Source organism: Molossus molossus, unplaced genomic scaffold (assembly GCF_014108415.1).
Source record: "Molossus molossus isolate mMolMol1 unplaced genomic scaffold, mMolMol1.p scaffold_m16_p_17, whole genome shotgun sequence".
Taxonomy (NCBI): Eukaryota; Metazoa; Chordata; class Mammalia; order Chiroptera; family Molossidae; genus Molossus; species Molossus molossus.
In genome coordinates this window covers 6,693,770-6,721,048 of record NW_023425352.1, presented here as the reverse complement: position 1 = coordinate 6,721,048, position 27,279 = coordinate 6,693,770, and the positions used below count along the sequence as shown (strand labels likewise).

Below are 27,279 nucleotides of genomic sequence, written 5' to 3'. Positions count from 1 at the left end.
TGCAAGACTCCAATGTCATGAAAGTTTTCTGTTTTCTCCTAACGGTTAATGTATTTAACGTTAAAATGAGCACTTGAACTATCATTTTATAGATGTTTTGCATTATTTTAAAAAATTTAAGATATTATGAATTTAAGTAAACATACTAGGTAGATTGGCTATAAATTCCCACTTGTCCTTGAAGTCAAAGTTGAGCCCACTCTCTCCCTACTGCAAACCCCAATACCTGTCATGATGGTCCCCCAGGTGAAGTCTGCCTTACCATTTTTAACAAGTATCACGAATACCTTTCCTCTAACACGATATACAGCAGGAGGTGTATTTAGAAGGATGCGGTGTAGCTCAGCACACTGTTTACCAACATCAGTCACCTGGGTACCCCGGTTTACCAAGTGCACAGCCGGAATCCCACGCCCGAGGGTTGGGGGAGAGGCCACGGTTTCCCCTTCTGCAAAGCCCGAGGGCCCTGCAGCGCTGCCCTCAGCCAGCAGAGAAGTGTTGCCCTGAGGCCTCAGGTTCGGAAGCCACCGAGCCTCGGGCCAATCCCGGCTGGAGATCGCGGAGTCGCGGCACCAGGGTCCTTGCCCGCACTGGCCCGGAAGTGAGGCCGCCTCACTGGGACTACAACTCCCAGAGACCCCGCAGCCTTGCCCATGCTGATTGGCTAACTGCGCCATCTATCAGCCAACCAGCCAGGAAGACGGCCAATTACAAGGGTGAGGAGGCGGGCACTCGTCCAGCCGATCCAAGGTCTGCGGTCGAACGTGGCGGGATCCTTAAAAGGTAGGTTCTTCGGGGTCTCACGGCCGATTCAGTGACCTGAGAAGTGGTAGGACGGCCTTCTTTGCAAAATAATGATCTGGGACTGACGTCCCTTAAGTTCAGAAGACTCTGGTCTCCGCTACTCCTGCCTGCAGCGCTTGCCCGGTAGGACTCAATCGGTCCTGCTGCACCCCAACCCTGCCTCTCATTGGCTCCACCAGGACACGTGGGAGTAAGGCTTTGACGCGGCGGCTGCGGCGTGGGCGGGGCGCCCGGCCTCGGATGGGGAAGAGCCCCGCAGAGTTGGGCCTGTGGATCGCATGGACACCCTGACACTGGGCCGGTGGCGTCGGCGCAGGCCGGAGGAACTGCAGGTTTTGGGGGACGCGGTGAGCCCACCGGGGCCTGGGCGTTACGAAGGGGAAGGCGGCGTCCTCAGGCGGGCCCATAGTGGGCTTCGCGTCTGCTGGCGGCACTTACTGAGAGGTGGCCTTGAGGGGCAGCGGCCCGCGAGCACCTGTCGGGGCGGGGCCAGCGGGGGGCGGGGCCAGCGGTAGGCGGGGTCCGCCCTTCTGCCGCGCCTGCGCAGAAGTACAGGACTCGCGTGCCACCAGCACCTTATGCTCCCGGGGATCGGGAGATCAGGGTCCCTCTGGGGTGCGCGGAGCTCTCTTAAAGGCCTTGAGGACTCGGCGTCTGGGCCAGGTGGTGGCGCGCCTGCGTCCCGCCTCCACGTGCAGGCGCTGGGCTGGTGTGGTAGGAGTGCTGGTTGGGCAGACTGGCCAGTCGCCCGGATTTAGTGCTCTGACCGGAGAGAACCAGGTGAGAGGCGATGGCGTGGATGAGTGATCAGATCAGGCCGGTGCGAGACTGGGAGGGAAACCAAGGGACAGCGCTTCGCCTTTCCGGGGACAGAAGAGTCCGTGAGGTTGCGGCGGAAGGCAGAGCCCGGAGCAGCACTGTTGTCTTCCAGCTCTGTCTGCGGATTGCTGGCTCCTCTCCACCTCGGTGATATCTCTGTGCCTCGCCCAGGGCAGCATCCAGCTGCCAGCATATCCAGCGTCTGACATTTTTATGGCAGCTGCTTCTGGACCTGCAGGATCCACGAGACAGGATCTCTTTCGAGTTAGTGCAGGCAATGCGTTTTCAAATGTTTCACACAGCTCGACTAACTTTCTACCCTGCAGCATCTGTTGACTCACCACCCACTGCCTGATCACTAAGCTGCAGAAAAATTGTGTTACAGCCATACCTCACTTCCAGGGACCATGTTATTGGAGCACAGGTGTAGCTTCTATAACAGGGAGACTTCAAACCACATCCGCTCAAACAAGGTGGAAGTTTTACTCTCTAATGTAACAGTACAGAGGTGAGCATGTGGAACATAGGTACCCTAAATACAAGCATGAGACTGGTGTTCCCCAGATCAAAGACATCCAGGAACGCAATTTCCTTCTGTCTCAGCTCTGCTACCCCTGAGTGTTGTCCCCTTCTGTGAGGTCAGTGCTGGCTCATCACTGCAGTGCTCACGTTCCAGACTGGGAAGTAAATAGTGAAGTGACTGATCATACTGACTTTCTAAGAGCTTACTCTGGCAGCTCTGTGGGAAATGAAAGGGATGATGGTCAGAGTGAAGGCAGAGAGGCAAGGAGTACATAGATTATGAGAGATTTGGAGAGGACAGTGAAATGGTAAAGTAGACAGCAGTGTATTGTGGAGGAAGAACTGACAGGTCGTGCTGGTGCAGTGGATGTGGAAGGTGATGTATGGGGAGGCATCCAGGATGACTCCAGGGTTGTGCCTTGAGCACCTGGTTGGGTAGTGGCACTGTTACTGAGAGAAGAAGACTGGTACAGAACTATGGCAGGGAATGAGCAGGGAGATGAGTTTCAGTTGGGCTATGTCATGTCTTTGCCATGTTTAGCACAGATGTGGCAGAAACTGCTACTTAATCAGTGGTTACCAGGTGGGTTATTTGAACTTTTCACCACAACCTGTTATTTCCAGATTATGAATTAGGAATCTCATGTACAGAGAGGTTAATCTACTAGCCTAAGGATGCACAGCTAGTGAGTGGTAGAGCTAGGTCTTACCCGGCCCTCTTCCTGCACAACATGCCCTCCTAGCCACCTGGCATTATAGCTTCCACCCTGGAACTGGTGGGACTGAAATGAAGCTTCGCAATGAGGTCCTAAATTGGCCTTAAAATGATGGTCTTTCAGGGACTGGGAGCCAGAGGTCATTATTAATCAAAAAGAACAGGAAAGGCTGATGGAAGACACCTCAAATGCTCTTTCAGATTAAAGTTACTGAGATTAAGCTCCCAGCTTCAGGTTGCAACACTTCCTGACTGTTACCAAAGAATAGTGAGTTGGTGTCTTATTGCTACAGTGTGTGGCCTCCTAACTGGATCAATTTCTTGTTTATGTTGTGTTGTGTCCTAGTCTTTGATCTAATGATTCGGATTGAGTTCAATAAAGTGTCCAAGTTCTTGTGCCAGGTTTTACATCCCCTCCCCCTCCCCTTCTCTACCCCCCATCTCACACACACACACCTCCAGAATTCAGTTACTCAGGAGGTGCAGCCTGTTCCCTGCCTTTATTAACAGCCTAGTGTCTCTGCATCCTGTGCACCGTTCCCACCAGTGCAGGTTTAGGACCTGCAGCACCCAGGACCCATCTCTAAGAGCTTTGCAGGGGAGTCTCGTGCCAAGCCACAGTCAGGTGTCTGTCCTGTAACTCTGGTAAATTAGCTACTGTGGTAACATGTGTAGCACTTCAGTATCACTTGTGCTTATCATTTCCCTCGGGCAGACAGTTTTTGAGCTGCAGTTATATACCAAACACTGTTCGAGGCTCTAGAATAAGAAAAGAAGTGAAGTTCTTGCTCAGGTTGACCCCATGACATGGGGGCATCCAGTGCCTGGTTCTTTTTAGTCCCTGCGCCCACCACACACTCACCTCGCCACATGTTTTAGAATAAAACTGCCTGGAGCACCTGGAAAGTCAGGTCCACTCAGGCATCTTTGCCAAGACTCTCCCTCCAAAACAGCTCCATGAAGAGCAAGGGCTCTGGGCGGAGAACCTGGCGTGCCTGGGCTCCGTCCAGTTGATTCAGGAGCCTTCTTCCCAGCTTTGATTCCTAGAGGTCAGCAGCCATTTCCTCTGTTGTCATTTCTTTCCACATTTTGTCACTGTCCTTTAGAAAAAATAGATGCATTAATTCATTGGCTAGTATAGGTTTTTTCTGCTTATCATTTTTGTTTCTTTTTATTTTTGATACCTTTGTTGGGGTATAACAAACTACACACGTTTACAGTTTGGCTTTTTGGCTATAATAAATAACGTTTTTATAAACATTCATGCACAAGTTTTTGTATAGACAAATGTTTTTATTTCTTTCGGGTATATAATTAGTTGTGGAATTTCTGGGTCATTATGGTAAGTAACTATCTAACCATTTCAGGAATTGATAGTTTTCCAATGTGGCTGCACCATTTTACATTCCCACCCGCAGTGTATGAAAGTTCCACTTTCTTCACATCCTCACCAGCAGTTTGTTAACTTTTAAAAAAAATCATAGCCATCCTAAGTGTTATCTCTTTGTGGTTTTGATCGGCATTTTCCTAATAACAAATGATAGCCTCAATCCTTTCTAGTTTTTGACCAATTTCTTTTTATGTGACACAGAAAAGTAAAAATGAGGTCAGGGTCAGTCAGGAGGTAGTTTTCCATGGTTGGGGGCGCTTTTAGGTGTGTGTCTCTGGGGCTCAGCAGGGACCTGGAAGGACCACGACTCAGCATCTGCTTTTTAGTTACCAGGTGGCCAGACCTAGCCAGGCACATGGTGGGTGTTCAGCAAATGCTTTTTGGTTAATTAATATGTGAGGGCACGTGTATGTGTTTAACTGAAAAGCAATACACTAATGCATGATGTTGGTATTTTCAGAGTATCATTTATTTAGGAAAAGTTATCATTTGAGTGGTGAAACCCCAGAATGTGCCCCTTTGTTGCCTTTTGTGATCATGACTATGACTCTTGCGCTTGTCATCAAGACCATATTGTGTAGTGTTTTGGGAAGTGTACAGTGAAGTGATTTTCCCTGAATTGACACTTGTGCATCCACCACGCCCAGTTCAGAACGTTTCCATCACCTCAGAACGCTCTCTCGTGTCCGCTGCAGTCACTCCCATTCCCGCCAGCCCCGGGCAGTCACCGGTCTTTCTGTCCCTCTCCACTCGCCCTTTCTGGGCATTTACAGCGATGGACTCATAGAATATGCGGTCTTTTGCCGCCGGCTTCTTTCACTTCGCAGGATATTTTTGAAGTTCATCCACGATGAAGCACATAGTGGTAGCTTGCTCCTTTTCGTTGCTAGCCAATATTCTGTTGTGTGAATGTACAACATGTGTTTATCTGTTCGTCGGTTGATAGTCATTAGGGCTGCTCTTCCTTTTTTGGCTATTATGAGCAGTGCTGAAAATTAGGAGAATTTACATACAGGTCATTGTATAGACATCTTTTCATTTCTCTTAGGTACCTAGGACTGGAATTGCTAGTTCCTGTGGTAAAGTTATGTTTTACTTTCTAAGACACTGGCAAACTTTTCCAGAGTACACCCCAGCAACAACTTAGGAGGGCCCCGCGTTGTTCACATCCTCATCTTGTCTGTCTGTTTCACTAGTCATTCTAGTAATTATGAAGTTAGGTATCTCACTGCAGTTTTAATTGCATTTCCCTAATGACTAATGATGTTGGGCATCTTTACCTGTGCTTATTAACCAATCATAGCTTTTGGTGAACTATTAAATCTTTTGCCCATTTTTACAAAAAGCATCATTAAAATATACATACCATGCAGTTCACTCTTTTAAAGTACACAGATAATGATTTTTAGTATATTTACAGAGTTGTGTAAATATCACCGTTATCTAATTTCAGAGCATTTTCATCATCCCGAAAAGGTACCCGGTACTCACCAATAAATAATCCCTAGTTCCTCTCCCCCGAACCCTAAGCAACTAGCAGTTAGTTGACTTTCTTGTCTGTTTGGATTTGCCTATTCTGGAATGACAACATGTTTAATATTTGGTCTTTTATGACTGGTTTCTTTCACTTAGCATAATAATGTTTTTAGGTACATGCATGTAGAAGCATACACCAGTACCTCATTCCTTTTTGTTGCTAAATAATACTACATTGTCTGGATATACTACATTGTATTTATCCATTTATCAGTTGATGGGTGTTTGGGTTGTTTGCACTTTTGGGATTTTATAAGTAATGCTGCTGAGAACATTCATGTACAAGTTTAGCGTGGACATGTGCTCGTGTTTCTCATTGTGGAATTGCTGGGTCCTGTGGTAACTCTATGCTGAGCATTTCGAGGAATCACCAAACTGTTTTCCATAGCAGCTGTCCTCTCAATTCCCACTAGCAGTGAATGAGGGCTCCAGGGCCACCACCTCCTTGCCAGCACTTACTGTCTCTTTTTGACTGTAGCTGTTCTGGTGGGCAGGACGTGGTATCCTGCTGTGTCTGACTTGCATTCTTCCAATGAGTAATGATGTTGAACACCTTTTCGCGTACTTATTGGCCGTCTGCATATCTTTGTCAGAAAATTACTATTCAGATCCTTTGCCCATTTGAAAAATTGTGTTACTTGTTTTCTTGTTGCATGAGAAGACTTCTTTGTGTATTCTGGATGCAAGTCCTTTAACATATGTATGATGTGTAAACATGTTCTCCGAGAACGTGCCTTGACTTTTTACTTTCTTAATGGTTTTTTTAGTTTTTTGAAGCCCCCAAGGTGTGGATATTGATTAAGTGTAATAATTTATCGATTTGTTTCTTTGACAGATTTCACTTTTGGTGTCATATCTAAGAAATCTCTACTTAACCCAAGATCACAGAGATTTTCTCCTATGTTCTCCACTGAAATATTTATGCTGTAGCTCTTACATTAAGACCTCTAATCCATTTAAGTTAGTTTTTGTTTATGGTGTGTGCTGGGGCCCTGGTCCCTCCTTTTACATGTAGGTATTGAAGTGTGCCAGCACCATTTCTTGTAAAGACTGTTTTTTCTTCGTTGAATTGTCTTCGCAGCCTTGTGAAAAGTCACTTGATGATAGATCAAAGGTTTATTTCTGGTTCTTGTTCTGTGCCACTGATCTGTATGTTTATGCCTAAGCCAGTGCTACAAAAAACACTGGCTTGATTACTATAGACTTATATTTATGTTATGTTTTGAAATCTTTTTCATACATTATTTAGTTTTTAGTGCTTTTTTTTTTTTTCTTTATTGATTTTAGAGAGAGAGAGAGAGAGAGAAACACTGATGAGACAGAACATGGATCGGCCGCCTCCTGCACGCCCCATACTGGGGATTGGGCCCACAACCCAGTCATGTGCCCGGAATCGAACCGGCGACCTCTTGGTGCATGGGTCATTGCTCAGCCAGTGAGTCACACCAGCCAGGCAAGTTTTTAGTCCTTCTTTATATTGTATTTTGTTGTATTTTTCAGTCTCATCTCTCCAGTTAGACTGAGAATACACTGGCAGCCCAATTCTGTCCTTTCAAACTACCAGACTTCAGGCAAATTAGCTAAGGTGTTGGACTTCATTTTCCTCATCTGCAAAATGGAAATAAAATTCCCTAGCTTTCCTATGTCACAGGGTTACTATGAGGATCAATTGAGATGATAAATATGTAAACACCCTAAACTGTAGTTTTTTTATGATGGGAAGGAATGTGTATTAGGTTCCACCTATTATAAGTAAATTTGCATACCCACTTCCCTTGGGATTCTTCATTTTAATCAGGAATATCACGGAGCTTTCTAGTGTACTTGGTAAATATTGCAAGCTTAGAATGACTTGCCAATAAGTCTAGTGTGTACCTTTATGTCTTTTTACTTTAATTAGAAATAAAAATGGTTTTTCTTTGCTCTTCTCTGCTGTCTTCTAGATAACTAGCTCTCAGAGAATTAAGTTGGCATTCTGACTTCTAACCACTGGCCCACCTTGCTTGTCTCCTCATAGTTGCCTTCTCCTGGCCAAGGTGGAGTGGTCGCGTGCGGCTGTGCACAGGGAGCCGGGGAGTCGTAAGACATGGCACGGATGGATAAAGCACAGCATCGAGATGTTCCGATCCATTCGGTTGAAGTCCTCTGTGCCCTGATGACATGGGAGTTGATGGCAGGGGTCCTCATTTCCGATCTTCTCTGTAGCTGATATTGTGCCCGATTTCACTGTGTTGTAGAGCGAACCTCCCGAGTACAAGGTCATTTTCCAAATGAAAGTGTCATCGAGGAGGAATCTCGGCTTGATGGAAACCATGCTCTCTTTCTAAATGGCAGTCTGTAGGGCCTTATTAATCTTTCTCATCAGCATTAACTGTTCCGTATGCAGGGCTGATGGACGTCCGTATCAGCTACTCCTATCAGCAAAAGTAAACTTTCTTTACTAAGTAGAATTAAAACCAAACTCAACTGAAAAACCTCACTCAGCAAACTGTTTCTCGTAAGGAGGACTCAGCTAACCAGCATTACACATTTATAATGCAAATGAATAAAGGACATTAGTCAGTAAAAATTCTCAAAATACCTTCAGAGTGAAAGATTAAATGTGTGTGTGTGTGTGTGTGTGTGTGTGTGTGTGTGTGTGTGTGTGGAGAGAGAGACTTACCATTAATTTCATTGCTGAGTTCTAATGACTTACCTTGGTATTCTAATTCATGGTGTATATGCTTCACTTATATATTAGCATATATATTATGTATGTTTAATTCAGGGTGTTTAATTTTTAAGAACATGGCATTCTCTTGCTGTGCTGATCGAAGAGAATACACTGCTTTTCTGTCAAAGTGTTCAAGGAAGTTGGTGTCTCTTTCCTTCATTCTCTACCTTCTCCTGTAGTGTCGAGTGGAGAAGTGGGTTTCTGGAGTTGGCAGCCTGCCAGGTTCCTCCACGGCACGGCTGGCACCGGCCTGTGCTCTGTGTCCTCATTCCTGTTCTGTTCATTGGCTGCCCAGTGCCCCCAGGCAGTAGGGAAAGCACCCCCAGTCTGGTTGCTACAAGGGCCACTCACCAGCATGGAAGCCGAGGTTTTTGAATTTCATTTCTGCCGAATTGTGAAGCCGTTAACACCCCTCCCTCTGCGCCCCCCTCATCCAGCTCGCTGGGCTCCACACTTCCAGTGAAGGAGCAGGTCCCTGGCCACCAAGGTGTGACCCAGCTCCTCAGCCAGGGCAGCTTGTCTTTCCCAGACCTGCTTACTTTGTTTCATCATTGAGGCAACAAGATACATATTTTATATTTTAATCTATGTATCTTATCAAGTGTCATCTCTTAGTCATGTTCCTGTTCAGTTGTTCTCTGGCGAGGCTGCTGTTCAGTTGCTCTCCTTCCGTTATTGTTAAGTGATGGGGTCTTTGTGGACTCGGGTTTTAATTCTGTTTAGACAGCGCGAGTGTCTTTATCGTCGGGCGGTAAATCTCCGCCTGCCTGATGAAGGCTGGCAGAGCCTCCGCAGCGGGAGGAGCAGGAGGGGGCCGTGGGGCACGGGCATCCCGGAGCGAAGGCCGGCAGCCGTGCTCACTGGTCCAGCCAGTCGGACTGTTTGCCCAGGAAGCGTGCGGGTCAGGCTCTGCGGTAAGTAGCAGGGAACATGAATAATTTAATCCACTCAGCTGACCCAGGGCCGCCAAGCTGGCGATCCCCCCGTTCCCTGGGGAGCCCAGCGTTCATCCAGCACCTTGGAATCGGCGTGGATCCTCTTTTCGCCTACCACAGGAGGTGGGGACCTGACCTCCCCGACCACCTGAGCCACTCGAAGAACGTCGGCTTGTCACCATGGATAATCACACGTCTGTTGACCTTAATGTGCCAGTTGTTCTGTGACCCCCACTCCCCTCTAGAAATGGTTCCGGATGTCGTCCCAGAATGCTGTCTATGTCATCGAGACAGTGGCCTCTGCCTCCTATCCCCCATCCCTGGCTCACAGCTGACTGATGTCACTATGGGAAGGGCTAAGCCTATGTATAAAATGGCATGGGGCACATGTAGTATTTCCCCTGTTTCCCTCTAACACAGGGTAGTGAAAGCTGACAGTTAACCAGTTTTAACACATCATGCCTCTTTTTTTTTTAATTAAATTTATTGGGATAACACTGGCTAGTAAGTATAAATTTCAGGCGTCCGACTTTGTAATACATCTGTACACCGTAATTTGCGCTCACCCCCCAAAGTCTGTCTTTCTTCCTGAACATGTATTTGACCTCCCTTACCCTTTTTTATGTCACGTTCATTCTCTTGGTTGTACTCCTGTCTTGCCCCCGTGCCCTTTATTAATTTTCATCTCAATGTAGTCTCCTTGGGCACTTTATAGTTTATTCTTCCTTTCTGACATAATCTTGTTTCTCCTTCCACTACTTTCCTGAATTCATTCATCTCTTTCTTCCTTTCTCCCTGTTTTTGTCCCTTTCTGCTTTTCATTCTACATTATTAATGCAAAGTGATCTTCATATCCTCAAATATTTGTCTGAATATGTGTAGTTATGTTTTTAAGGACTGATCTACAGTTTTCTTTTGGTTCATGGTTGTTTCTGAGGAGGGAGTTTCTAGGGCGTTGGTGTTTCTAGCTAGTCTGATGGTCCAGGCCCTGCAGCCGTTGCATGTGTGTGTGCGTGTGCATGTGCACACGCATGTGTCTGTGTCTGAGGGAGGGCACGAGCCCCCTGATGTTATGGACCTCTTTACTTGGAGGACCGGAAACTTTCCCTCTTTTTTTCTCTTTATCTTCCCCACCCAGGTGCCAAGGGGCACTGCCCCCTTCCTCTCTTCCCGTTTCTTCCCCAGACGCCGTGAGTTTTGCAGGATGCCTCTTTAAATGAGGTCTCTTCCTTTGAGTTGTGTGCTCTGGTCCACACAGGTACCGTCATAGCCTTTTCATGTTGGCAGTGGACGTGCTGGGGCCATGTAGATGGCTCTCACCCCTGTGGTCATTTTTTCTTCTGTCCTTTCTCATCACAGAGCCCGCATCAGTGGTGTGGGTTAGGAGCCCTGGGACCCACGCTTGGATTTGGTGGCAGTTTTTTTTTTTTCTTTATTGACTTTAGAGAGGTGGGGAGAGAGAGAGAGAAACATCGATGAGAGAGAACATCGATTGGCCACCTCCTGCATGCCCCCCACTGGGCATCTGACCCACAACCTGCGCATGTGCCCTGACCAGGTATCGAACTGGGGACCTCTTGGTGCATGGGTGGACACTCAACCACTGAGCCACACTGACTGGGCAAGTGTTTCTCTTTTTACTAGCCTTATTTCCAGGTTTTGTCACGCTCTGTCTTTAAGTGTTGCTCAGGGTGTGGTTTGGTGTAGAACTTCGAGAGTATCTCCGTCTTCAGTTTCCTGTCATTTGGGAAGAACTATAGGAGGTCGGTGACTATATGGTGGCCCTTGTCTTTTGTCACCTGGAGGTCAAGCGCTTATCCCAACACATTATTCCAAGTGGCTTCGGGGCGCCGAGTTCAACATTTTTCATTTTAATCTCTAAGTATCTGTTTTAAGGCAGGTTAGAGAACAGTAGAACTAGCAGCCGAAACCTATCATATAAAGTTTCTATATTGAATAATCCATTAAATACAAAGGTATCAGTTTAGAAAATATTAAATGAATAACAGTACAGATAAAAACCAATTTGGCGCAAATCATGATGATAATTTGCAAGTGACTGAAGAAGTTGTAGCCGCGGTGTCACAGGTTAGAGCTCCAGCAGCAGGCCCACAGGTGGCCCAGGGATCCAGAGACACTGCTGGGGCAGGGGCAGGGGCTGGGGCAGGGGCTGGGGCAGGGGCAGGGGCAGGGGCTGGGGCTGGGGCTGGGGCTGGGGCAGGAGCTGGGGCTGGGGCAGGAGCTGGGACTGGGGCAGGGGCAGGGGCAGGAGCTGGGGCTGGGGCAGAGGCTGGGCTGGGCTGGGGCTGGGCTGGGCTGAGCTGGGCTGGGGCTGGGCTGGGCTGGGGCTGGGGCTGGGCTGGGGCTGGGGCTGGGCTGGGGCTGGGGCTGGGCTGGGCTGGGCTGGGGCTGGGCTGGGTTGGGCTGAGCTGGGCTGGGGCTGGGGCTGGGGCTGGGCACTGCACGGACATCCAGCTCTGTGTCCGTGAAAACAGTGTTACCCTCACAATACACAGTCTTGGCACTTTGAGAGCGAATACCTTTTTCTTTAGCTTTGGTAACTTATCCTTAGTTCAAGAGGAAGCAGAGACCAAACACAAACTTTCCCAAAGATGATCAGTTATAGACTGTGTGTGCAACTTTTGAAATGAAATTAATTTGGTCTTCAGTGTCCATAAGAGAAAGAATTATTCATATGTGGATTTTTCCTGTTGTACTGAGAAAGTGTATCACTGAATAAATACTAGGTAGAATGTGTTGAAGCATAGAACTAGTTTCTTGAACAAAATTTATAGGTTTTGTACATTTTCAATATCAATAAACCAGTCACAGTAGTTTATTACAAGAGTTTCTGCTCAAATTGTTAAAATGACTCTTTTAAATCTGTAAAACTAAGTAAATATCAGACAATTCCGGAAATAATGAGGTTAAGTGTAATTGATGGTGGTTATTCCTGAAGATAAAGTTTAAAGGCATCTCCTCAAATGTCCTATAAACTTTCCCAGCTCCACAGGGGTCTGTACTTGCAGCTGAAGTTTTCAGAAGGCAAATTTAATTAGAGTGTTGCGTGCTTTATGAAGCCGTCGCAAATGAAATGTGTTGTTTCAGAAGCGGGTGTGCAGGAGCTTAGAAGTGGCCGTGCAGGAGCCGGGCTGCCCCCAGGTGAAGGCCAGCGCCCGGGTGTCCTGGGGCAGCAAGGAGCCGGAGGTGCCACCTGGAGGCCACCGTCCTGCCCCGAGGCCAGACAGCGGCCAGGGGCCACCAAATGCGAGGGTAGGTTCCCGTTCCTGCCACACCAGCCAGGAACCCATTTAAATATTTTAATAAAAAGTGTAAATAACCGTTGTTCTGATACGTCTGCGGCTGTGATTTGTTAAATAGATCCCTCCGAACGGTGGAAGGAGCCCTGCCCAGCCCTGCCCGAGATGTATTGCAGGGGAGTCTGTAAGTGTATTCACCTTCTTGTGTCACATAGAGGGTAGGCTTGTTCTTAAATATTAGAGCCATAAAACAAAGTTAATAAAAATGGCAATTACGCTTCTAAGGAATGAGGGATGTAAATAAAAAGGTGCAGATTGATTTAAGCTTTTCCTAGCATTCTACTGGGGTGCAAACTAATTTGTCTCCAGCTTCGAGTTGGAAATAGAAATTGCAAATACATTTAAAATTCTTTTTCAAAGCAGGGTTCAGGGAAGGGGACAGGCCACCGGATATGATGAACGCAGATCTTTTGAGGACATCTGGGAGAAACGACCTACCCTCATTTAATTATCCAAATAGGAATCAGTGTTGTTTTTTCTTATCTCTGATAAGCTTTTCTTTCGTGTTTCCATAAACTTCCCGTAAACCACAGATTTTAGATGAAATGCAGTCTTCACACCATTAATTCAAAGTAAAGGGGGGGTCTTACACGGCCAGGGTCAGGTTCCCAGTCTCCTGTGTCAGGCGGAATATCATAAAGTACACATTAGCATAATAATGCCTTTGTTATTAATTTTGAGCTTATTCTAAGAACAAGTTAATATATCTTTGATAACCTCTGTAATTCTTGGGGGTTTTCAATTTAAAAATTGGAATCTTAATATTGCAATAAAATAGAATTATGTTTAATTTCCACAAAGAAACCAGGAGTGTGTGTGTGTGTGTGTGTGTGTGCGTGCGCGCGTGCGCGCACATGTCTGTATGTGTCTGTGTATTTCTGCTTTTGCCCCCTAAAAATTTTTAGAGAAACGTATTGCTGTTTTTGATAAGCAAAAGATTGAGTCAACAAATTAGAGAGATCTTCATTTGACATTGCAAGTTACTGTGTTTTCCAGGGGTAGGCAATGATTTTTGTTTTAAACGAAGAACTGAAAGTGTTAGTGGCCACCCACATGAACCTCTGACTATCGGAAGTCATTAGACAGGCATGAAGACAAAGCCCCTGTCCCTCTGGCTCCGTGGAGCTGTGCTCGCTCCGCCTTCAGGAAGGTCTGCGCAGGTTGTGTGGTCTCCGCACAGTGGGGAAATCAAAGAGCGCGCTCCAACTGACTCTGGTTGACTCATGTGATTGCCAAACGTACCTTGCAATGCAAAGAAGTAATGTTTACCCTGAGAAATGGGACCCATTCTGGGCCCCGTGCGTTACTGCTGCCTTCTCATCCCATTTCAGTGGGGGGTGGGGGGTCAAACCCCCATCCACGGGGCTCGCACTAGGAATGAAATGCGGGTCTCAGCGCTCAGAGGCTGTGCTCTGGAATGACTGGCTTAAAGGGAAAAAAATTTGGCTCGAGCAACTGATTGGATCATTTTGGCTAATATTCTGTTTGAACAACAGTACCTATTTGATTAGGGTTTTTCCTTCCTTTGTAATTCCCCAAGCTTGCCTCTGTTGTTTCATGGGAAATGAGTCTATGAACAGAAAACCTATATTGATATGTAAATATATCATTTGTTGGCTAATGCTTGATATTCTTTTTCATCTAAATTTTAGAAACCGACTTTAAAAAATCAGTTTCTCTTTATTTGTAGTTATTTTCAATAAAATTTCACCCAGGCTTGGGTGATTTAATATTTACACCCACTATTTCTAAAAGTCTTATGTAAATAAAGATTGAAATGTGAATTCGAAAAGTCACACCTCTTGATATTTGAACAGACTCTAGCTGCATATATCTTCTTTTTCTAATAATGTGGCTACTTTTCCTCCTAAGCTTTTAAAAATAATAAGACACTATTTTTGCATTCTAGAACATTGAAAGTCCAGTGTTAAATAAAAAGCAAATAGTATTTTTAGCGATGCAGGATCCCAGGGAGCAGTGCTTAACACAGATCACCGGTGGGCACAGCCCCGCGTGTCAGACGGCTTCATTAAACACTGCTGCAGCCCTGGCCGGTTTGGCTCAGCGGTTAGAGCATCAGCCTGCGGTCCAGAGAGACCCGGGTTCGGTTCCCGCTAAGGGCACGTATCTCGGTTGCAGTTTGTCCCCGGCCCTGGTTGGGTTGTGCGGGTGGCAGCCACTCGATGTGTCCCTTTCGCGTTGATGTCTCTCTCTCTCTCTCTCTTCCTCTCTCTCCCTCCCACTCTATCTGAACAAAAAAATGGAAAAATGCCCTTGGATGAGGATTAAATAAACACCGCTGCAAGCACAGGCCTTGCCATGCTCAGTGCCTCCTCCCAGGCCCCACCCCACAGCGACCCAGGGGCAGTTTGTGTGGAATCCCTAACAGGAGTCTCAGCGAATCTGGTGCTTTTCCCCAGTGACTCCTTCACGTCCGGACCCCCTGGTGTATTTCTGACCCCAGTGGAATATCAGCTGATCCGATCGGGTCTGCGCTGAATTCTCAGCGTGGCTGTCTCCGCTTGGTGCCTGAGCTCCTGTCCCCCTTCTGTTCCTAAGCTTCGCCTTACTTTTATCATGAGCCGTTTCTCACGAATGCAAGATCTGGAGTTCTCGCACCGCAAGGATCTTTTTACAGACCTTCTCAAACTCACTTTCCAAGCTGCCATATCGCTCTCTTCGCTATTTGACCCAGTCCAGCTCCTTGTGACAACGATCACTGTTTCACTCATTGCTGATACAGTTCCTGAGAGTAGTCACTGCTAAGGTTCAACTCATAGTACCTGTTATTATTTAGAAACATCTCTCAGCCCTGAGTTACTCTGCTCCTGTTACTGACAGTTGCAATGAAACCATCCTTACCCACTTGGTGGGACATGGTATTCCGTCATTCGGGTGTCCCCCCACCCCCCGGCCAGGCCACCCTCCGCTCTGCACCAGCCGGTGCTGCTAGTCCGGAAGCAGTGCCGATGGTCACTGTCATTGGCAGATTCCTTTCCTTCCACAGGGGCTTCCAAAGCTGGACCGGGGCCTTGGGGCAGGCTTCCTGTCTCGGGCCAGCTCAGCCCATGGGGTCCCAAGTGTGACATGGCAGTCACACTGTTCTTTGTAAATTCAGATGCGTTCAGTGAAACCTAACGCTGCCAAAGCTCTCCAAAATAATGACAAAAGACACCTAAAAGGGGGTGGCACTATAGATACATGAGAAGGGGTTGGCACCGTAAGACAGAAAACCATGAGAAGAACAGGTTGGGGTGCTGGTGGAGGGGCACGTCTGTATTCTCAGACCCAGTTTTCCAGGGGCATCTGGTCTCTGACACCCTGTAGCTCCTCAGCCAGGAGACCTTCAGGGACGGGCCACCCTCAGATTTCACTGGGTCAGCAAGACAGTCAGCGGCCAGCTTTCTCTCAGCTCCACCCCCCAGCTTTGTCTCCCCTGCTGTGTGTTGTGGAGACTGCATTCTGGGCGCCCTCGCTCTGGTTTCTGACACTGGCCTTGAGCGTGGGGGGAGGGAGTGGCAGCCTGAGCACCCCCCCCCCCCTTCCTTAAGGGCAGCTTCCAGAGCCCTGTTTTGGAGTGCGGCAGACCCAGTCACCCAGAGGGTGTTAAATTGAAAAATACAGTCGAGCCCTTTAATGTTGCCCATCACGGGTGTTCCTGTGCTTTCTTTTATCTGGTGTTAGTGGGCTTTCCTGCCCAATCTGAAACTCATATGGAAACCATGATTTTTGGCCTTGTAGACCAGCACCCCACCCCCACTTCCCAGAAACTGATCTTGGATACCAGCCTGTTCATTAGTGTCGAGGGTGGTTACTAAGGGAGTAGTCTTAGTCAGCCTGTGAGCTATTCACACTCTGACATTCACTTTTGCACACCGACTCTCTTGCCTGACAGTGGGGTGAGGGGTCACCGCAGGAGCAGAAATAGAGGGCAAGAGGAGGTGGTTTGGCTCATTTTTGCCCTGTAGGGACAGCAGGAGGAGCCTGAGCATGATGATGACTCTGATTCTAAGTGGACACACATCTTTTGTACTTCTTTTATCTCCAAACGGGTGACCTTTAAAACATTTTATTTGTTTGCCTCTCTGTCTCATTGGTGGTCGCGTCGCACGTCTGTAGCATCTAGAAATGCTGCAGGAGCAGGAGCAGACCCGGCCCTGGGGAGGCAGCCCCTGCCTGTCTCCTGTGCCCGCCTGTGCTCGATACGCAGACCCCGGTGTGGAGCCGGGACCCTGGCCACGGAGGGACATGTGATGTCCGGACACAGATGAAGAAAGATCCATGTGCATTTCACCCTGTGTGTCCTGTTTCAAGAAATGCTAGTTCTTGTCAGTCCCCTATTCTTTTGTCCTGAGAGAAGAAAACGAAATCGTGGATGTATCAACAGGATTTCATTGATCATTCTGTAAGAATGAAATTGTGGCCCTGGCCGGTTTGGCTCAGCGGTTAGAGCGTCGGCCTGCGGTCCGGAGAGACCCGGGTTCGGTTCCCGCTAAGGGCACGTACCTCGGTTGCAGTTTGTCCCCGGCCCTGGTTGGTCGTGCGGGTGGCAGCCACTCGATGTGTCCCTTCACGTCGATGTTTCTCTCTCTCTCTCTCCCTTCCTCTCTCTCCCTCCCACTCTATCTGTACAAAAAATGGAAAAATATCCTCGGGTGAGGATTAAAAAAAAAGAAAAAAAGAAATTGTGCTCCATGCATTTCCCCCCTTGGTTTGTCAGGGATCCTGACTTCATCGGTCTGACCCCGTCAATTTGGAGATAAGGGCAATGAGGTCCACAGGGGTTAAGTGATTGGCCTGCCGTGCCCCGTGGTTGATAGCGAGGCTGGCTCCAGCGCGCACCGCGACCCTCCCCTCCTGTGCTCCTTGGCTGCTGTGTGTGTTACAGCCAGTGTGCCAGCATCGCCCCAACACTGGGTGCAGTGACCTGCTCTGACACCCCCCAAGAAGGGCAGCCGGGAGATTGGGGATCTTCGTGGACCTCCTTCCCAGACACAATGAGACTTCTTGGCTTAGACACAGAGCTGAGTTGTTCAAACTGCGAGAGAATACGCTGGCCAAGAGGAAGCCCTCACTGTGTGGGTCGTGTGGCCAAATGTGAATCCCAACAGAGCAGCACTTGAACAGACTCACACAACCTTCAGATTGAGCTTCTGATAGCAAATGCTTTCTCTGGAATGTGGACACCAGAAAAATAGTGTTGTTAAAGAGATTTAACTTATTTGGATCGTTTGTAGGCTCTGAAGGAAGAGAAAGCCTTCAGGTGATGAGGCAAACAAAACAAAAACCTCTTTCTCTAGGAGTAAAACATGTTCACCTATGAGGAGATGGTGAAACGGAATAAAAGAAAAGTGAGCACATTAAGAAAAATGCAGTTTAGATTTCTCATAAGCATGTTAGACGAAGCTCATGCAAATATGTCCCCTCCTGCTACAGACGAAAACGTTAGATGCGTAGTTAATCCTGTAAGTGAAGAGGAAAACGAGAGAGCAGTAGATGCAAACACATCCCTGTGGCTGTCCTTGCGTGTTGGCCTTTGTTGGGCTTGGCCCTGGATTGGGCCCAGATGTTGGGGGCTAGGATTCTAATTTCCAGACATAGATGTGACTTTGGCCAGTGGAGTTGTGGGAGCTAGAATTTGGACCCTCGCATAAAGTTCAGAGCCCTGAAGATCAGCCTGTACCTTAGAGGAGGATTAGAAATTAAAACAAGGCTGTGCATGGGAGTGGGCTCCAGTTTCATCCAAGAACCCAAAATCGAAGCATGAGCATAAAAATAGATGCAACTGTTGAAGTCCCTAAGGTCTTTCATAGTAACAGATGCAGACTTATCTTGGAGGCTTCTGCCACCAGAGCACACAGCATTCACAGGTAAAGCAGCTACCCTAGGAATGAGGTTGCAAGAAAAACCACATAAACAAATCGACCATTGATGGTTTAGGGGTCAGGAACTATAACAAACAGGAGAAGACAAACCTCCAAGAATCTAAAATAATAAAAGAAACTGAAGTTCACTGTAAAAGTATTTTAATTTCTAAAAGTGATTAAATAAGAAATAGAGCCATAATGAAAGAACATGACAGTAAGAAGAAAAAGTAAGTGGAAGATTAAAAGAAAATAACTTCTAAAAGTGAATGATATGGTCATTGAAGTTAAAGAAAAAAACCATCAGGTTAGACACAGTTGGAGACAGAATCTGTGAATTAGAAGATAGATCTGGGGAAATTTTTCCAAATACATCAAGGGAAATAAACAGATGGGAAAGTATGCAAGTGTGATTAGGAATTATAGAAGAAAGAATGAGAGGGTCTATTAGGAAATCCAGAATGAAAGAGTTTAAAATGGGAGAAGAGGAGCTAATGAAAAGGACAGATTTGAAAAGAATAAAGATAATGGCTGAGCATTTCCTAGACTTGAAGAAAACCAGTTTTGAAGCAGAAGAACAAGGTGGGGGTATTCCTATCAGATACCAAGATTTACGACAAAGCTGTGATGATTAAGATAATGTGTTTTTGGCCCAGGAATAGACACATGGACCAATGAATAAAATCAAGGTTTTAAACATGCATATATGGCCACTTGATTTGTTATAGAGAAGATAATTTCAAATCAGCTGGAAATGACAAGGTATTCTATGAGTTGTACTAGGACAATTGCCTATCCATATGTGAGGGAAAATGAAATCAGACCTCTGCTTACACAGAATTCTGGGAGATTGGGGAAGGTTAAAGAACCTAAGAAAAACACAAACAATACAAAAATCAAAATACTTCAATAATTGTAGTAGAAAATACAGGAGAATATATTTATGAAGTCAGGTAGATTTATAAGTTGTAATAAACCCACAGGGTTTATTTTATAATTTTTTTTCTTTATTGATTTTAGAGAGAGAGCAAGGGAGAGGGAGAGAGAGATAGAAACATCAATGAGAGAGAACATCAATTGGCTGCCTCCTGCATGCCCCCCACTGGGGATCGGGCCCACAACCCAGGCATGTGTCCAGACTGGGAATCGAACCAGTGACCTCTTGGTGCATGTGTCGATGCTCAACCACTGAGCCACACCTGCTGGGCTTGACAGGGTTTATCTTAATATATTCAACTATCTGCATTAAGACATGTTACATGTCAAAATTATTTCATCATTATTTAATATGCCATAAAGCAGGGAAAACATTTGCAACACACAAAATAGAAAGTAGCAGGTAAATGGGCAGAGTACATGAATTGGCAAGAGAAGAGGAAACCCAATTAGTCAATAAATGTAAGTGTATGTTTAACCTCACTAGTAATTAAGGACATGCAAATTAAAACATCAAATGAGCAAAAATAAAAATGACTGATGATAACATTTAGATGTAATTTTAAATATGTAAGACCTTTAAACATTAAATAAAAGAATAAAAACCTGCCTGACAATGATAAACATCAAGTTCAGGAGGATGAAGTTTGTGTCTCCTGAGGGAGTGAGCTCTCAGGACTCAAAGGCTGTGTCAGTGATATCTGTAATGTTTTATCTGTTAAGCTATGTGATGGTTCATGAGTGTAGGTCATGTTGTTATCTATACTCTTTTGTATGCCTGAAGAATCATGGTGAGTCTTGGGCATGATGTATCCACACATCCACCATAGTGAAACTGAAAAACATTAAAGACAAAGAGAAAAATTGGTAAAGCTGCTAGAGAGATGACTACCATGATGGAACAATAATTTGACTGACAGCAGACCTCTCATTAGTAACAATAGACACTAGAAGATCTTGGAATAAGATCTTTGAAATAATAAGGGGACTGTGCCTGTTGTAAGCATGTGGGCTGGCTGTAGAAGATGTACACTGGACCATCCCAGGTGTTTTTACAGGTTAAAAATAAATCCTACGTGAAGGGATACATGGGTGACTTAACATTAGAAAAATTACATTGTCTGATCAAAAAAGTATTATCTTAATACATGTAAAAACATTATTCACTTACCTGCAGATCCCATTCACAATAAAAACTTAGCAAACCAGAAATCCAAGGGTTTACCCTATAAGTATCCATCATACTTAGTGGAAGCATTTTTTTTTTCCTCACCTGAGGACATTTTTCCATTTTTTGTACAGATAGAGTGGGAGGGAGAGAGAAGAGAGAGAGAGAGAAACATCGACATGAAAGGGACATATCGAGTGGCTGCCACCCGCACAACCAACCAGGGCCGGGGACAAACTGCAACCGAAGTACATGCCCTTAGCGGGAACCGAACCCGGGTCTCTCCGGACCGCAGGCCGATGCTCTAACCGCTGAGCCAAACCGGCCAGGGCAGTGGAAGCATTTTTGTTGATGGAGAAAAAAGGACAAGTCTGAGATCACCACATTTGCTTAGTGTACTGGGATTCCTGGCTAACACAATAAGACAAATAAAAAAGAAACAATAGGTGTAGAATTGGAAAGAAAAAAATTAAGTTGCTATTTCCAGATGATGTAATTAACCTAGAAAGTCCAAGAAATGTACAGATAATTACTAGAATTAATACTCATCCAGATTGTTAAATATAAAATGAACATACAAAAGCAGAGTCTTATTCATTAATAATGAATTAGACAAAATCCTGTTCACATTATGTCTTCATGTGGATTTGAGTTATTCTCTAGGTCTATCAGTGACAGATTTTCTTTTTATCTGGGGATGTCTTCATCTCTCCCACACTTTTGAAGGATGGTTTTGTTGGGTAGGAATTCTTGTCTTTTTGTCAGCACTTTGAATGTCATCTCACTGTCTTCTAACTTTCATATTTCTGATGAGAACGTCACCTGGTCGTGTTGTTGAGGCGCCCTTGTGTGAGATATGTCTCTTATCTCTGCTTTCGAGGTTCTTTGTTTTTTGGACATTTTATGATATGTCTGTATGGATCTCCTTGGTTTTGTCTTAGTTGTAGTTCATTGGGCTTCTTGGATGCATAGATTTGTGTTTTCATCAAATTCAAGACGTTTTTGGCCATTGTTTCTTCAACTATTGTCTTTCCCCTCTCCTTCCGAAACCCCAGCTGTGTATATGTTGGTACATTTAATGCTGTTCTGCAGGCCTCTGAGGCTCTCTGTTCATTTTTCTTCATTTTGTTTTCTGCCCCAAAAACTGAGTAATCTCAATTGACGTCAGTTTGTTTCATCTGTTTAAATCTGCTGTTGAACCCTTCCAGTAAATTTTTATTTGTTATTATTCTTCTCAACTTTAGAATATCTGTATGGTTTTTAAATAATTCTTATCTCTTCAATGATAGTCTCTATTTGGTGGAAATACTTTCCATTAGTTCTTAATCATCATTTCCTTTAGTTCTTTGGACACAGTAGCTGAGAGTAAGCCTCCCAGACGTCTGTGTGACCTCACCCCTGGGGTCCTGCCGCTGGGGGTCTCACGACAAGTTTCCTGGTCAAAGAAGTTTGAGAAGTGCTGCATCCTTTTCCCCACTTTTTGTAGATTTAATGTTCATTAGACCCCGAACGTCACAGTCAAGAACCTGTTTCATTTTCTTTAGTGTACTTTTCTAGAGGTGCTTGTCACACATGTACTTTCGAAAACACAGGCCCAGTGGATACATTCAGCACCTGCGTTCACCCTGGTGTGCAGGGCCTTTCACAGTCTGGGCACAGCCTGACTTTCTTTTCTTTTCTTCTTTTTTTTTTTTAATCCTCACCTGAGGATATTTTCCATTGATTTTTTCCAGAGAGAGTAGGAGGGGAGGGAGAGAGAGAGAAACATCCATGTGAGGAAGACACATCGACTAGTTGCCTCCAGGGCTGAGATCTAAACGCAACTAAGGTACGTGCCCTTGACCAGAATCAAACCCACGACTCTTCTGTCTGCTGGCCGACGCTCTAGCTGCTGAGCCAAACCAGCCAGGGCACAGCCTGACCCTGTGGACAGGTCTCCCGTCACTGACTGTGTGCACCGTCATCACAGACAGCTTCTCCAGTTCTGGAACGTTCTGACCTCATGCAGTCCTCACTGCCTGGGATGTCCTCTCCCACCTTCTAAGACTGTCCCACCCTTGTGGTCCACTTGGGACACCTGGTTTTGTGTGAAGCCTTCCCTGACCCTCGTCAGGTAGAATGAGTGCACCATCGCTTCATTCCAATCACCCAAATGAGCCGTCCTGTGAAACGGCTGCTGTCAGTAGGGCCTGATTCTCTCCTGTTGGGTCCCCAGGGCTTTGGGTGCCATCGTGGGCCTGACTGCTGTTGTCCACCACTGGGCCCGCCCACCCTCCTCGCATCTGTTGGCCCAGGGAGCTCACTGCCATCACGCTGTGGTCTTGGGGAGCAGGGCCGTCCCTGCCGGAGGGCCATGGAGCCACGCGTTTTGCCGGTATAGTGGCCGGGTGTGACAGGCTTCTAAGTGCTGGACGAGACCTCTCATTTCACAGAGGCTCAGTGTCCGGCCACCTGTCTTCCACCAGCCCTCTGGCTCCCCAGTTCTTCCTGTGGCTGAGGTGAGGACACGCGAGGCCTGCTGCAGGAGACAGACGACCCTGGCGGGGATGGCGACGCCCCGGTCCCCAGAGAGGAGCCGCTGTAGTGTGGGATCCCGCTTCAGTATTTGGACATCATCATTTTAAAAACTTCTATTTTATGAGTATAGATGTTTTCATTCTCTTTTCCTCACAGGCAAGAGGAGAAATGACATTTATCGAGAACATCGTGTGCACAGGCACCGTAGGAAGTGCTTTAACGGTCTTAACGATGATATTTTTATATTTACAGGCATATCCCGTTTTATTGCGCTTAGCTTTATGGCGCTTTGCAGATGCTGAGTTCTTTACAGATTGAAGGCCAGACCCTCCACCAGCAAAAAGATTATGACTCGCTGATGATGGATAGCATTTTTATCAAGAAAGTATTTTTTAATTAAGATACATGCATGTTCACACACATTGCGGCACACGTCCTAGACCGCAGTCCTCTGCGAACTCCCAGGCGCGCCGGGAAACCAGTAAATCTGAGTGATCGGTTCTGGTGGGATACTCACCTTATTGCGGCGGTCTGGACGGGGCCGCAGTGTCTCCAGGTCTCCCGTGCACTGTGAACGTACTGCCTGAGAAGTGCGATGTCACTCGGGGTCGCCCCGTCGCTTTGAGTGCTGTGCTGCGTGTCGGGGTGCAGCCACGGCAGATGCAGTGTCAGTGAAAGTGAATTCCCACATGCGCTGTTTTATCATTTTAGGGACATCTTAACCATACCGAGAATCATTAGAAGATGCGAGTTGGAAGAGGAACGTTCCAGTTTGGGTTTTGAACCTCCATGTGATGGCAGATGTAAACCTCGTACGGACGGATGTGGGGCTCCCACCGGCCTCCGCGATCGAGCCAGGGGGATCCTGTCGCCTCCAAAGAGCCTGCAAATCGCTCGTACCTACTAAGCCTTCTTCCCATGTATCTTGGTTAAGAAGAAGATCAGTTGTGTCATTTAAAAGTCTTGGAAAATTCAGTATCAAATTTCCTGTGAGATTTGAGAACCCCGTGGCTTATGAAGCCATATCCAGCTACAGCCTCGCTTTTATACTTTTCACTGGTTTTGTGAGTGCATCCTTAGGCATTCTTTTTCATGGAAAGACTTATTTTTATACCTAAATGCTCTGTACTCTTAAACTGAATTTTACCAAATGCTAGTATCCAAACTGTTCTGTGTAATCCTACAACTTACGTTTACGGGGCACAGGACCCCTTTCATATTAAATGGCAATTTCTCATTTTCTCTTGGGTTTTCAGCGTATTGTCGGACTGTGCAGTCTGGTGTCCTTCTCCGAGTCTGAAGGCTTCCCAAGATGTCCTGGTCGTCTAGGACAAGGTCCTAGCAAATGCAGTGGGTTCTAGGATTGCTCTCAGGTTCTTTCCCTCCCCAGACTGGGGCGGGACGAAGCCCCTGTGCTCTGGCGATTTCGCTGTCACCCACCTGGGCCCCTTCTCTGCTGGCCACCCACCGCAGCCTTGGCGCTCTGACGAGCCCGAGCCATAAACAGTCGCTGCGTGTAGCCTTGGAGGGAATTTCTTGTCGGAAAGATGGACAGAAGACAAGGAGCTGGAGAACACTAGTAAATGCGTCTGTGATGTGGACTCTAGAACCACAGGAAAGAAAGCTGACAATCCCACCACCAGCATCTCAGGAGGGGGCTGGACATTTAACCTGAATAAGGTCCCCACGGTGACAGACGCGGGAACACCCATCCTCGCCAATTGACCAAGGCTGAGAGAGAGAAAGTGTTGAGATTTGTGGCCTTAAACTATATATTCTAAAAGAGCTTTTTTTTTTTGTCTCCTCTCTTTTCAAAATGAGATACACATCTTAATTTTTTACAAGAAAAATTAAGTCTTAGATTCACGACATTTTTGTGTGTGTGTGATCACGTCTCTCCCCCAGTCCTCGGGGAGAGGAGATGCACGCGGACTCACAGCCGCCGTGCTGGGAATCGAGGCGGCAGGCACCCGTCACCCGGCTCTGCACGTGACTCAGCTCGTGTAGGGGACGTGCCCGTGCAGCCCCCTGCCCAGTGGAGACGCCGGCTTTAGAGCCTCCTCTCCCCCTCCACCGACGTCCAGCCATGTGACCCTGAGCACCATGAGTGTCTTTGTGCCTTATTCTCATCCGCGAAATGGGGATGGTGACCTGCAGGACTCATGCACAGAGGGGCCCTGGTGGCCACTCGGTCTGCGCAGCCTCCCTGCACAGCCCTTCCAGAACCAAAGCCGTCTGGTCCTGCCGCTGCCGGGAAGCCCCGCCCCTGCCACCGCAGGCTGCGGGAGCACCATTCCACGTCATCCCCGTGGCCCCGGCCCTCAGCTCGTGACCAGTGTTCTTGGTTTTTCTGTGTATGCTGAAGCACCTTCAGAAATTCCTGGCCCGTCAGTCACTTACACACGTGCACGTATTTGGGAGGATCACACGCTCATTCTCATCTCTGCAGCCTGGTTAGGATACGGCTCAGATGGCCTCTGGGGAGTGGTGGGGACAGGATTTCACTTGGGGAGGATGGAAAGTTCTGGAGACAGAGGGTGGTGATGGTCGCATAACCCTGTGAACATGCTCAATGCCACTGAAATGTACGCTTAAAAATGGTTAAAATGGTAAATGTTATAGTGTGTATTTTACCACAATAAAAAAATCAAATCAAGACCCAGTCCTTCCCTCTCTGTGAAAAAGGTCGGCGTTTCTTCTCACGTCCCATAAGTCACCGACTGGACAGTCCGAATTCTAATCACTCTTCTCTACCTCTTCCTCCGGCCCCTGGAAACCCCGGGATAACTGGGGGCTCAGCACCCTGCCTCTTACCCTGGGCTCCATGGGCACATGGTCATGGACATCTGGGGCTGACCCTTTGGTCCCCACGTCTGGGGTCACAGCCCTGACAGCCGTTTGGATGGGCTCCATTCCTTCTGGCTGGAGGGAGGGCGAGGCCCTGGACAGCGACACGGGTGAGGACGGCTAACTCCTGTGGCAGGGGAGGGTCACAGGCAGGAGCAGCCTGCACGGATGTTGTCGGCCTCGGTTCCGGGAGGACAAAGCCGATCAAGGACAGAAAGAGAAAAGGAAAGCAGTCTGCTGTGTGGAAGCTCTGAGCTACGGGACATTTCTGCTCGGTCTTGCTCAGTCACCTGGCCCACGCCGCTTCTATCTAAGGTAAGTGACGGCCTGTCTCGGGAACTCAGCGTGATGGCCTCCAGGTGACCCCCGGGAAGGGGGCTGGTCAGCGTCAGTCACAGAATCAGCTTCCTTGGCCTCCGGTGCCCTGGCCAAGCAGCTTGCTGTGGCTCCAGGATGGCAGCTTGGTCCCGTCTGCTGTGCCGGCTCCAAGCGGCTGGAACGCAGGCTAGTTGGTTACAAAGAGGCTGCCCACATCCTACAAGCTGGTGACAGTAACTGGGTCCCACAGTGACTGATGGGGACAGAATGCAGAGCGTGGGTTTTTGTCTCCCAGCCGTCCCAGACTCGGCTGGGGTTTCTGTCAGACCGTTGGAGCTAACATCTCCTTGAAGAGTCATTGCAACGATTATTAGCCACCTTCGGTGACAAGCCCCGTGTTCCCACGTAAGGTAACTGCTGCCTTTGAGCCTGTGCGTGGTTCTCCCGGGGCTCCCCCTGCCCGCTCGTGATGGCACGCCGCGTCTTACCTCACCGCAAGGAGGAGGATTTGGGAGCCCCGGAGGCCTGGGGAGCAGCCACCCCTCTGGGACTGGAGCCCCGGCTCCGAGTGGCCCGCTCAGGTCCGCTCAACAGTGACTCAGCCCAAATCCAGGACAGACAAGATTTCTTCTCTGACATCTAATTTACGTGAACATAATGACACAAACTGAAATCACATTTAGTTACGACGTCTGTCGAGAAGAATGAAATGACAAGAAGAGATGCAGCCACCCGCCGCAAGTGTGTGCCACGCCAAGGGATCTTTGTGGTTCCGCTCCGATGAGGCCACTCACGTGTCAGGAAAGCCAGCTCCATGACGGTCTCGAGCTCCTCGGTTTTTCCCAGACATTCTTGACAAGCCTCTTAATAATTAG

General features: G+C 47.2%; 1 protein-coding gene across 1 annotated transcript; it reads left to right on the top strand.

Annotated features, from left to right (window-relative positions):
- The first annotated feature begins 1,041 nt into the window (after nt 1-1,041).
- CUNH10orf143 (chromosome unknown C10orf143 homolog) lies at nt 1,042-25,839 on the top strand. Its single transcript, XM_036266020.1, has 4 exons — nt 1,042-1,151; nt 12,543-12,707; nt 12,816-12,878; nt 23,951-25,839. The coding sequence occupies exons 1-4, from the start codon at nt 1,083-1,085 to the stop codon at nt 23,978-23,980; spliced, it is 327 nt and encodes a 108-aa protein (XP_036121913.1). The 5' UTR covers nt 1,042-1,082; the 3' UTR covers nt 23,981-25,839.
- Nucleotides 25,840-27,279: the final 1,440 nt, after the last annotated feature.